The sequence below is a fragment of the Mastigoproctus giganteus genome, chromosome 3 (assembly GCF_048544385.1).
Source record: "Mastigoproctus giganteus isolate SK-2022 chromosome 3, ASM4854438v1, whole genome shotgun sequence".
Lineage (NCBI taxonomy): Eukaryota > Metazoa > Arthropoda > Arachnida > Uropygi > Thelyphonidae > Mastigoproctus > Mastigoproctus giganteus.
This window is the reverse complement of record NC_143577.1, coordinates 55,183,238-55,196,922: the sequence shown is the minus strand read 5'-3', so window position 1 is coordinate 55,196,922 and position 13,685 is coordinate 55,183,238. Positions and strand designations below refer to the sequence as shown.

At 37.1% G+C, this 13,685-nt stretch overlaps 1 protein-coding gene across 2 annotated transcripts in view; it reads left to right on the top strand.

Moving 5' to 3' along the window:
* The window catches only part of Cyfip (Cytoplasmic FMR1-interacting protein Sra-1), a 425,647-nt gene that overhangs the window by 389,979 nt on the left and 21,983 nt on the right, over positions 1–13,685 (top strand). For both annotated transcript variants that reach the window (XM_090369296.1, XM_090369295.1), the window contains exon 26: positions 8,596–8,834. In XM_090369296.1, the coding sequence (XP_090225422.1) occupies positions 8,596–8,834 (239 nt within the window). The remainder of the gene's footprint in view (positions 1–8,595; positions 8,835–13,685) is intronic.

The window sequence follows — 13,685 nt, the reverse complement described above, 5'->3', positions numbered from 1 at the left end:
CCATTTCATCCATCCGGTCACTCCGAATGTTTGACTAGTTCAGCCTTAAATTTATTAATTTATTTAAGCTAACAACTTGCACAACAACATGCTCACTGGCCAAAGGCAAACTTCCACACATCTATTCTACAACTATCTTTTCTGAATTTGAATCTATGCCCCCTCAAGTTCTTAATCTGAGCAAGCGGAAGTATCCCATTAGCATTGGGCCTGCTCAAACCATTCAAAGCCTTATACACCCCAATCAGATCATCTCGCAGTTGCCTAGTCTCCAGATGCTGCAACTTGCAGAACTTAGAGGCTTCTGTTGATAAGAGCATCCCTTTGTTCCTCTCACCAATCTTGTTGCCCTTTTCTGTACTTATTCTAGCAACTGTACATCCTTCCTAAAATAAGGCCTCCAGACCTGTATGCAGCACTCAAGGTGTGGCCTAACCATTGCCGTATACAAAGGGATAATCACCTCCTTGTCTCTGCTAGCAAAATTCCTATATATCATTGACAAAACTCCATGACCTGCTCTGGCAACCTGTCTGCACTACTCAGAGAGCTTCATATCAGACTGCACAATTACCCCAGATATTTTTCGTTCTCCACCTTCCTGAGTGACTTGATTTGTGACTTGATTACAGACTAGATTATATCTGCTATAGGCTTTGTGTCACCTGATAATTTATATGCATCCCATGCATTTTTCTTCTCTGCCACTAGCCTCATTAGTTCATCTGACATCCATTTATGTCTAAATCTTGAATAGTATTTCTTAGTTGGCATGAAAAGCCTAGTAGCTTCCAAGGTTTCTTCCTTGAAGGCTTCCCATTTAGAATTCGCTGTTTTTAACATTATCAGTAGCTCCCACTGTATAGAATTTAAAAACTGTCTGAGACCACTGTAGTCACCTTTATGAAAGAAAAAAAACCCTTCCCTTTACCCTTGATGATGGTTACATCTTTAAGTGTAGGCCTAAATGGATGTCAGGTGAACTAATGAGACATATGGCAGAGAAGAAAAATGCTGCGGTCTCCTGCCCCGATTAAACGGCATGCTGTCCCAAATAAGCGAAGTAAACTCTGGCTATTTTCTCGATTGGTTTCTGTTTTTTTAAGATTTTCCCCAAACAAACGGCTGCCCCGACTAACCAGTGGCCCAAATAACCGGAATCCACTGTACTACATATGGGAAACAGCAACCCCAGAGCAACATATCAACTCTATGGTACTACACTGACAGTGGTAGAGAATGAAAAGGACCTGGGGGTAATTGTGCAGGCAGATATGAAGTTCTCTGAGCAGTGCAGACAGGCTGCAAGAGTAGCTCATGGTGTCTTGTCAATGATATACAGGAATTTTTCTAGCAGGGATAAGGAGGTGATTATTCCCCTGTATAAGGCAATGGTCAGGCCACACCTTGAGTACTGTATACAGGTCTGGAGGCCTCATTTCAAGAAGGATGTAGAGCTGCTGGAACGAGTACAGAGAAGGGCAACAAGATTAGTGAATGGAACAAAGGGTTGCTCTTACGAAGAAAGGCTTAAGTTTTGCAAATTACAGTGTCTGGAGACTAGGCACCGGCGAGGTGATCTGATAGAGGTGTATAAAGCCTTGAATGGTTTGAGCATGCCCAATGCCGATGGGATTCTTCCTCTTGCCCAGAATAATCACCTTAGAGGGCATAAATTCAAATTGAGGAAAGACAGATGTAGGATAGATGTGCAGAAATTTGCTTTTAGCCAGCGGGTAGTTGGTTGGTGGAACAGCCTTCCATCCCTTGTTGTGGAAGCTGATAGCCTAAATAAATTTAAGGCTCAGCTGGACAGGTATTTCGAACGAACGGATGGGTGAAGTGGAAGTTTTTTTTTTTTTTTTTTATGGCTGATGCTGCATAAGCTTGCTTTCTTGCATCATATGCCTCTACTAATGCTAATGCTACAGTAATTCCCACATCAGTACACTGTGATCTCTGTTACCTAGTGGTTCCTTTATCTGCAAATTTTTAATGCATGAATAATAACTGCTGATACCCAACATGATTTTTACCTCCAGCAAATCAATGGTTGTTTCTGGTCAAGTTTTATGTATAGAATTTAAAATCAATCATAAAAATTTCCTATCATGTCTCAGTTTTAAGATATAGATAGATAACTGGATTCTGTACAAAGATATCATTACTGTTTGAAATGCAATTTTAAACTTATTAACTTTTGGTTGGTTTTCTTTATTGGGCTAAAAGTTAAGCAAGTACATCATTACCGTTCTTGCAATAAAGTATATTTTGATTTTGATGCACTTTTCGAGGCAAGCCAGTATTTTTATTAATTTTATTATTCTGTTCAACTGTTCAATATATAGTGTATGATAAACTGCAAGAATTCACCTTCTGTTCAAATTTACCAATTGCTGTTAATTTTTTAGGTTAATGCATTGTTAAAATGGAGAAGACAAAGCACAGAACTTATGTCAATCACTCAGACAACTTCTGTGTACTGCAGCCTTGAAAGATCTCCTTGCAGCCAGTTTGACATTACTCAGGTTTCTTTGTAATTCTATCTTTTAGGAGCTTTCTTATTTGAGGACCTATGAAAATTCCTTCCTTCAGCTTTGCATGAGATAAATTTGGAAGCCTCTGCTTTCTTTATCCAGTGCCTTAGTGAAATTCATAATCAGTCCAAGTTTGATGTGTAAAGGGAGAAGAAAAACCTTTTGTGGATCAACCAATGGAACATACTTTACATTGCTTTTGCCGGGAATATATTCACCCCTCTTGTCCAATGTAGTGTTTGGCTGTTGCACAACTTCTTTTCTCTTTCTTTGGAAAGAGAAAAGAAGAAAACTATGAGCAACTGGTGACAAACTTGCTGAAATGTTAAAAGAACATGGGGTGCCAAATGTCATTGAAAAAATGCATTTCCTTCATTCCCATCTGGATTTCTTTCCTGAAAACTTAGCAGATGTCAGTGATGAACAAGGCAAGCACTTCCACCAGGACATATCTGCAATGGAAAAATTATACCAAGGTTGCTGGGACTCTACCATAATGGGAGATTACTGTTGGTTCCTTAAACAGGAAAGCAATCTGGAATATAAAAGGAAATCATTGAGTGGGAAACATGTCTAAGTAACATATATTGTGTGTAATAATTGCAATATGCTGATATTGTATAAAAACAAGGAATTTAAAAAATGCGTATATCATTTGATGTAGACGTGACAGTAGAATATTACTCCCTCTGGTTGCTCCTTGAACATGTTGCTGTAGAAAACAATCCTCCAATAAATCCACAAAAGTCTTGCTAGTGTGTTGAGTGATCAATCCACAAGTTCCAGTCAATATCTGGAAAGTTAAAATTTCCCATTACAAGACATTCTGATTTACTGACCCACTTTATTTCTCTGTGCAGTTGTTTGTTGTACTGATCAGAGTTATTTGGGCTATAACACACTCCTCTCATTTTCCTTTTCTCAGTGTTTATGTCACACCAAACTGACTCAGTATTGCACTGCCCACCCATGTCAACTGGATGCACTTTCTCGGATTTTGTGTGTTTCTTAACTAATAGCATAAACCCCTCTATCCTTTCTGTATAAGTTGTACTCCCCAAATTCCATTTCTGCACTGCTTATATCTGTGTGACACCATGTCTCCGATATCCCAACAATATCTGCCTTTGATGTCTTGATCATCATTTCAAATTCATCATTGGTTAGCATTACTTGATATCATGATAAACTTGACAGATATCATAGTGAATAGGTGAATAATAACCTTAATAAATCTTATTGCATTTATTTAATTTACTAATTTCAAGTATAACATTTACAGAATAAACAAATACAGAAATAAATTAATGTAGTATAACATATCATACTACACGCAACATTTATAGTAGATTGTCACAATGGATAACATAATGTGTAGGTAATTTTAGAAAAATATAAGTGGATTATGGCTTATTATTATTAGATTAAAAAAAATCACTTGTTATCACCTTTAAAAAAAGCTAAAAGAGCCTCCAGCATGTCAATCTCAATCACTATATATGTACTGTATTTTATTTATGGTGACTACCATCATTACCTGCTGTAGTGTTCTGCATTAAATTTTCACTTTTGTTGAATGACAATATGATTGTGACGGGGATAGTGACAGAGTTGCATTATCATAGTATCCTTACAATAAGGAACAGCCATTTTCAATCCACTGAAGGATGAAGACCTTTCCAGCAACTTTCCTGTTCCTTCTATTTTGTGCAATGGCCATCCGTTTACTACCCATGAACTCGTGAATTTCATCTGTACATCTCCGTTGTCTTACAGGTTTTCTCTTAGCTCCTCTTGGATATCATTTTGTTATTTTCTTAGTCCATCTATCATGTTTTCGAGCTATGTGTCCTGCCCAAGACCATTTCAGTTCTTTAGTTTTGATAAGAATGCCCTTTATTTGTGTTTGCTGCCTAATCCACATTTCTCTTATCTAACAGTCTGATTCGTAATATAATTTGTTCCATTCTTCACTGTGTAGTTTTCAGCTTCTTTTTCATTCTTTTGGTGAGTGCCCAAGTTTCACTTGCATAAGTCATCATGGGGAGTATACATTGGTTCATTATTTTGCATTTCAGACAAATTGGGATATTGCTCCTCAGTATGTGACTATATTTTCTGAATGCTATCCATCCGAAATTTATTCTTCTCTTTACTTCCAGCCATTTATCATTATTACAGCTAATAACTTGTCCAAGATAAATATATGAATCCACCTTTTCAATTACTGCTTAAATGATTACATCCGTTTTTTTTTGGGCATACTTGTTCATCATTACTTTTGTTTTAGTTATATTCATCTTTAGTCCGAAATCCTTACTAAGTTTCAGTATCATAACTGATTAAGATTTTCCTTTAATGCTTTGGGATTGTGGCTTATGATCACAATGTCATCTGCAAATCGTAAATGGTTAAGCACTCTCCATTCACATTGACTCCTCTCTGCGGCCAGTTCAATCTTCTGAAAGCTTCTTCAAGGGCAGCAGTAAACAGCTTCGGAGATATTGTGTCTCCTTGTCGAACTCCTTTCTCAATTTTAAATTTGTCTTTGTCTAGTCTAATAAAGGAGGTACCGTTCTCATATACTTTCTTCAAAATCATAATTATATGCATCAGTCATTGCCAATTCAGAAATGATGTGATGGATTTTTTTGAAGGTTTCTGTTCTTGTAATAGGGAACAGATATTGCACCTATATCTAATCTGTGACATTGGCAAAGCTATGTGAAGGCATATACTTCCGCAAGTTATATGGTTCCTATATACCTTAGCTTTATATTGATTTCAAATACACTTTCAGTAATTTTTACCAACAATTAATGAAATATTGTAAATATTGGATGTGAATGCATTTGACTACCTTTACAATCTACTGTTTTCAGATGACCAAGTTGTGGTAGCACAGGACAATGATGATGTAGACTCCATGGGTAGAAAGTTACTAGAGGAATATAAAATATGGGGACTGACAGTTAATTTTAATAAGACAGAGTACATGAATCGAAGTGGTAGGATTCTGGATTTAGATGGAATACAGGTGAAAACTGTACAGCAATTTAAATACCTGGGTACAATTATCCAGACTGATGGATCATCTGCGTACGAAATTGAGAGAAGACTGGGTGAATATAGAAAGATCATAGGAATGCTTAATTCTGTGCTATGGAATAAAAATATTATTAACAAAACCAAACATGAAATATATAATGCAATATTCATTCATCATCAGCCATTATCAATCCACTACATGATGAAGGCCTCTCCAGCAACTTTCCAGTTCCTTCTCTTTTGTGCAATGGCCATCCATTTACTACCCACAAACTCATGAATTTCATTTGTCCATCTCCGTCGTTGTCTTCCAGGTTTTCTTCTATCTCTTCTTGGGTACCATTCTGTTATTCTCTTAGTCCATCTGTCATCATGTCTTCTAGCTATGTGTCCTGCCCAAGACCATTTTAGTTCTTTAGTTTTGATAAGAATGTCCTTTACTTGAGTTTGCTGCCTAATCCATATATAACAGTCTGATTCCCAATATAATTCGTTCCATTCTTTGCTATGTCGTTCTCAGCTTCTCTTCCATTCTTTTGGTGAGTGCCCAAGTTTCACTTCTGTAAGTCATGGTGGGTAGTATACGTTGGTTCATTATTTTACATTTCAGACAAATTGGGATATTGCTCTTCAGTATGTGACTATATTTCCTGAATGCTATTCATCCAAAATTTATTCTTCTCTTGACTTCCAGCCATTTATTATTGCACGCAGGTATTACAGCTGATGACTTGTACCAGATAAGTATATGACTCCACTTTTTCAATTACTGCTCCTTCAATCATTATATCCCTTTCTATGACATACTTGTTCATCATTACTTTTGTTTTAGCCATATTCATCTTTAGTCAAAAATCCTTACTAACTGTGAATAACTGATTAAGATTTTCCTCTAATTCTTTGGGATCGTGGCTTATGACCACACTGTCATCTGCAAATCGTAAATTTAGGTACTCTCCATTCACATTGACTCCTTTCTGTGACCAGTGTAATCTTCCGAAAGCTTTCTCAAGGGCAGCAGTAAACAACTTTGGAGATGTTGTGTCTGCTTGTCGAACTCCTTTCTCAGTTTTAAATTTGCTACTATCTTTGTCTAGTCTAATAAAGGAGGTAGCGTTCTCATATATTTTCTTCAAAATCATAATATGTGGGATATCTATGCCTTGTCTTTCCAGTGCCTGAAACATTGCCTTATGCTGTATGGAGTCAAATGCCTTTTCATAATCCACAAATGCCAGTATAATGGTGTTTTATGTTCATTTGCTTTCTCCATTAGCTGTGACATTACATGAAGGTGATCCATAGTTGAGAATCCTGTCCGAAAGCCAGCTTGCTCTTTCGGTTGATTCTCAAGTATTCTTTCTAATCTGTTAGTAATGACCCTTGTGAACAACTTGTAGATGTGGGATAACAAGCTAATTGGTCTATAATTTACAATTTCTGATTTATCTCCTTTCTTATGCAGCAAAACTATGGTTGCATTATTCCACTCCTTAGGCATCACACCTTTTCTAATGCATTTTGTGAAGAGTCTCGCCAGTTTTTGTGCCACGTCTCGTCCTCCCAATGTTAATAACTTTACAGTAACTTCACCTTCCCCTGGGTCTTTCTGATTCTTCATTTTCTTCAACGCATGTTCTACCTCATCAGGAAGGATATCGGGTATGTCGTATGTGTTACTAATTTGCGATCCATCTTCCCCACTGCTGGCATCATTCCCTTGCCCATTGTATAATTCTCTATAGTAGTCTTCTGCTATTTGAATTATGCCATCGCTATTCTTCAGTTTCAGTATCATTTGTCTTTCTGTATTATTGCTCATGGCTGCTGATTTAAGTCCTTTTTTCCCTTAATGCCTGTTCTACTTTTCTTGTGTTAACTCTTATGTCCTCTCCAAGTCTTTTTCTAATGGCTTTGCATAACTCTGGTATACTCAATTTTCTCCTTGTCAGTGTTTATCTTGCTCTTCATTTGTCATCTTCGGTTTATCATGACAAGTGTTTCTTGACTAATTTTTTCTTCTTTGGATTTCTTTTTACCTATAGGTTTCTTGGGCTTTATCACTTTCAGAAAGTTGTAATATTCCTCATCGATATCTTGGTCCCAAGCTGTCTGCAGAAGCTCAAACTTGATGTAATATTACAAAGTGTTTTATTATATGGATGTGAGATTTGGACCTTAACTGAAAAACAACAAAAAAAAAATAAATAAAATAAACTACTGGCCGTTGAGGTGGATTTTGGGCAAAGATCGGCAAGAAAGTCTAAGACTGGAAAAGTTAGAAATGATGTGATAAGCTATATAATGAATATTAATCTTTTTTAATTTGTTATGTAAATCCCATTGGTGTTTCTGTTAGGGTAGAAGAAGGGGAGACAGATAAAGGAATTTATATATATGTTAGTTTCTGTGATATCAAAAGTTCAGACCTTATAGGACATAACTGAGTGGTCACTGTAGAAGATGGTAGTACGTGTATTTGGTTGTGTTCAGACCACATGATCACAAAATGCAATTAATGGTAATATCATTAATTTAATAATTATAACTACATCTGATCTGTGTAGTCATGTCCAAGTATAAGCAAATTTTTATTATAACAAAAGCCTACAGAACAAATTGTTAAATTGAATACTATCTTATCTTATATATTTAGCAGCTGGCAGAATTTCAGGCACCATAAGTAATGAAATGGTCTTAATAATCAAGATAACAAACTTCACTATTGATGAATTACCTTAGGAATCATGATTTTTAAATAAATAACATTAAAAACTAGCACATCTTGGGATGTTTCATGAGTACCAAATTTATCCTGCCTTGAAGATTGAGACATTACCTTGTAACATTACCTTGGTTTATTTGGTCAAGATCAAAATGTGAATATAAAATTGATGTTAAGTTTTTATTATTGGCATATGTGATAAGATAGAGGTGTTTTCTAAATTTCTGTACTGTAATGTGTGTTTTGTCTGTATGATTTAATTTATTAAAATATTTTTTTCCTTAGCAAGCATCCATTGCTCGAGAGGGTGATCTGTTGACTAAAGAAAGACTCTGTTGTGGTCTATCAATTTTTGAAATAATTTTGACTAGGATTAAGTCATTTTTAGATGATCCAGTTTGGGTGGGAACACCTCCAATGAATGGCGTCATGAATGTAGATGAGTGTACAGAGTTTCATAGGCTTTGGAGTGCTCTTCAGTTTGTATACTGTATTCCTGTAGGCGAAAATGAATTTACTGTCGAGTAAGTGCTATTTACAAAATTATTTTTAATGTTTTTATAAATTTGATTCTTCCATCACACTTGTGCTTTTTATGTATGAAAGCGATAGGTAAGATTAAAGTGTGATTAAAGAGTTCAAGGACTGACTGTATCTTGAAATTACAGTGTCATACTGAGTTGTGAGTCGCCATAATATGTTCAGTGACTTGTCTATAAAAAGCAATGCACAATCACTCTTTTATCTGTAATCAGCCTGAATTAACATGCATTGAATAGGAGTTTTATGTAAAGCATTTTAAAATGAGTTTTGCTGAGCAACAAATTTGCATCAAATTGGGAAGAAGTGTATGTTAGAAACAAAATGTTATTCTAAGACTTCATTGACTGCTTGTCTCTTTCTAAGATGATCCTTGCTCTGGTTGCAAAAGACAAAAAGTAATCTGGTCAGGGTGATTGATGTTTAACTATCAGTTGCTTAATTGTATTAGTTCTATGGGATGTATCCATCAATTTTAATACAATTTGAGATGCAGTACATTTCAGCCAAGTTTGTGCCTTGCATATTCACTAGTTATCACTGAGAGTGGCAAGTTCTTGCATGACAGAATTGTTATACTGGGGGGGGTGTTATACTTCTTACTTAGCTATTATCGTTCGGACTTCTCTGGACAACACATCTGCATAGCGGGACGTTTCTCTTCTTTGAGCACTTGTTCTATCATAACCCCAGTATACTCATGTGACTGTCTAGTGGTTTTTTATATTAGGACAATGGTCTCAGCCCTCAATATCCACCCTTTTGAGGGGAATGGAACCGCAGCTTCGACCAGGGCGTTGTGACAATACTCAAACCCTTTCCAATTATAGGTAGAAATTCGAGTACCCGCGGTAACAGTTCTATTCAAATCCTGAATCTAATCTAATCCTGAATATCTACTGATCGTCGTGTGAATAGAGGATAGGTCTGAGGCATATGTTTAAAACAAAAATATAGTTTAATACAATCTACTATAGAATCAATACATGTATAGTAACTACTGCCCTAGTGGCAGTGACAAGCAAATACTAAATCATTTGGTTACAAAAATACAAGCTGATTTTATGGGAGTATTTAAGAATTCTTAGCATTATTGATGTTTTGGAAATTAATGGGCTATTCACATAGGTGTTCTTCGTGTGGATACTTCATCTCAGGCAAGAACTGGCATGTGACATAATAGTTATACAAACGTGATGGGTGTCAATACTAAACTATCGCGCATAAGATGTGTTTTAACTTATTGTACACTATTTTATCTGTCGTTAATTGCGATAGACGACAATCTAAATGATGCGCTATTTAAGATAGCCGCATTAGGATATTCTATACTTAACAATAGCAACATAATAAATCATACTGGTTACATACAGTGTCGGAAGAAGTAATGGGAGTTATTACTAAAATGTCGCGCTATTTAGGATAGCACCCATAAGATAAGTTTTACCCTGTGATACATCATGTGACCAATAGTAAATTATGATAGACTGAAATACTATGTAGTAAGCTATTTAAGATAGCAGCATTAGGGCATTCTACAATTTATCAATGCTAACATAATTAATTATATTACTGAGGAGTAAGGTTTATGTATAGCTGTAGGGATAACTTACCTAAATAAGGATGACTCATTCTACGGGGAGTGGAACTCGGCGAGGGGATTCCGTGCTTTCGCAGTCTTCCTTCGGGTTCGGCTATCTTTGCTCGCTCATTCTGTATCTTCTTGCGCTGTTCTTCAAGCTTCTCTCTGTACAGTCATTCTGTAACGTAATTCCCGTTTCCAAAAACTTACTGTATTTTCTCACTCTCTCTCACACAGACTAACTAACCGACTGCTTCTACCAAAACCACCACAAAACAACTCTCTTTCTGCTCTGTCGTCCACCGGGTATATCCTGCTTATCGCGTGAACTTTCACCTCCTCCTCCTCAGAGCTTGGTCACGGGTGGGACACTTTACTCACGCGGTTGACATCGGACAAGCTGAACAGTGTTTGTCCGAGAGCGAAAGTTCGTATTTTCCTGGACTTGTGAACTTACTTCTGCGTGTAGCGACCGTTATCTTGAGTTAGGAAAATAAATGCAAGGGGAATTTGTAACTGTGGAAGCAACTGGGTCGGATAAGTCTCACTAGCGAATTTAACCATCCTATATTTGTCAGGAAACAGATAGCGGTTAGTCATGCTGGACTAGTATTTATATTTTCTGGTGAAACAGCCAAATAACTCTTTAGCAAGAAGGGGCACAGCAAAGGGGGAAATGCATGGGAAATATCTGTAAATTAATAAGAAAAATGTGGGCATTTTACAGAATCTTGTGCTGCTGCTGACCCATGCTTTCTTCTTCCATCATTATTGGAGAACAACCATAGGTGTATGGCTACGACCTTGAAACGAAAGCAGAGTCCTCTCTTTTGAAAGCCATCTGCTCCAGGTCCCAAAATGGAAAACAATCTCAATCAAATGATAAGATAATGGTTATTATATTTTTGACCCAAAGGGCATTGTTCATTATGGATTTATCACACAGGGTCAGACAATGAACCAGGAATACAAAAAAAAAAACCAGTTTTACAGTGATTGTGTGATGCAGTTTTGAGAAAATAGCCAAAAATGTGGGTTTCTGGGAATTGGTGCGTGTATAATGACAACACCCCTGTGCACTTAGTGTCTTCTATCCAAGAATTTTTTTCAGAGCACCCAATGACTGAGTCTTCCATCTGCCATACCAAATTTAGTTCCCTGTGGGTCCCCTAATAACTAATAATTGGGTCCCCCTATCCCCAATCTAAAAGCCCCCCTTGAAAGATCATAGATTTGCAACAGCTGAGGAAATGATTCAGAATGTAATGCAAGAACTAATAGCATTTCCAAAAGAAACCTGTTAGGAATGCTTCCAGAAGTTGCAGAAGCATTCAAGGAATTAATCTTGGATGCTACTAAAAGTTTAATACCTATTAAGAAATATTGTTCAAGGTTTAGGCCTAAATGGTTATCAAATGAACTAATGAGACTCGTAAGAGAGAAGAAAAATGCATGGGATGCATATAAATTATCAAGCGACTCAGAAGCCTATGGCAGATATAAGCTAGTCTGTAATCAGGTCACAAAGGAGGTTAGACAGGCAAAGGCAGATTACGAGAAATCTTTGGCAAAAGATGCTAAGAAAAACAGAAAGGATTTCTTTACTTATATAAACTCTAAAAGGAAGGGGATGAATCTGATTGGTCCACTTGACATCGATGGTTCGACTGTTGATGATCCTGCTCAGATAGCAAACAAACTGAATGAGTATTTAGCATCTACATTCACACGTGAGGAATTATTAAGGTTTGACAATGGCAGAAGGTTATCAAATTGTAGCAGGGTACTTAATTATTTTGTAATAACTGAGAGCAAAGTGGAGGAGAAATTGTTGAAGTTAAACATAAGAAAAGCACCTGGGGTGGACAGGATCTATCCAGTTATATTAAAGGAGGTGGCAAAGCAACTAAGCAAACCCTTAGCCATAATTATGAGAGGAGCATCCTTTGACTCAGGGGAGGTTCCCACGGACTGGAGATGTGCAAATGTATCCCCAATTCACAAAGGGGGGAATCGAAGGGTGACACGAGTAATTACAGACCAGTTAGTTTAACTTCTGTCCCGGGTAAAATAATGGAGTCACTGGTTAAAGATGCATTGCAGGATCATCTAGACAAGACTGCAGCAATAATTCAGACACAGCATGAGTTTGTTAAGGGAAAGTCTTGTCTGATAAATTTGATAGGATATTATGATGTGGTTACAAAGCAACTGGATGCAAAAAATTATTTTGATATCATATATTTGGATTTCAGGAAAGCTTTTGACACTGTAGCGCATGGAAGACTATTGTACAAATTGGATCAGAATGGTATTAAGGGTAAGTTGCTATAATGGATAAAAGGATGGTTAAGTGGCAGAAGACAGAGGGTGGTAATCAACGGGTGCTGCTCTTCGTGGACTAATGTTATTAGTGGAGTCCACTGTTGTTTTGTATATTTATCAATGATATTGATGAAGATATATCAGGCTTAGTGTCGAAGTTTGCAGGTGATACAAAGGTTGGCAGGGTTGTTAATGACAGTAATGGCATTAGTGTGCTACTGCAACAGGATCTAGATAATTTGGGCAGATGGGCTAAGAAGTGGCAACTGAAGTTTAACCTTGACAAATGCAAAGTACTGCATATGGGTAGAAGTAACCCAAGAGAAAAGTACCAACTATGTGGTACTACACCTTAAGGTGGTAGAAAATGAAAAAGACCTGGGAGTAATTGTGCAGTCAGATATGAAGTTTTCTGAGCAATGCAGACAGTTTGCCAGGGCAGGTCATAGGGTTTTGCAGTGATATATAGAAATTTTGTTAGCAGGGAGAAGGAGGTGATTGTCCCTCTGTATAAGGCAATCGTTAGGCCACGCCTTGAGTACTGTGCAGAGGTCTGGAGGCCTCATTTTAGGAAAGATGTTGATTTGCTTGAGCATGTACAGAGAAGGGCAACAAGATTGGTGAGGGGAATGAATGGATCCTCTTACCAAGAGAGGCTTAAGTTTTGCAAATTGCAGTGGCTGGAGACTAGGCACATGTGCGGTGATCTGATTGAGGTGTATAAGGCTTTGATGGGATCCTTCCACTTGTTCAGGTTACGAACCTAAGGGGGCATAAATTCAAATTAAGAAAAGACAGATGTAGAATAGATGTACGGAAATTTGCCTTTAGCCAGCAGGTGGTTAATTGCTGGAACAAACTTCCATCTGTCATTGTGGAAGTTGATAGGTTGAATAAATTTAAGGAGGAACTGGACAGGTATTTGGAG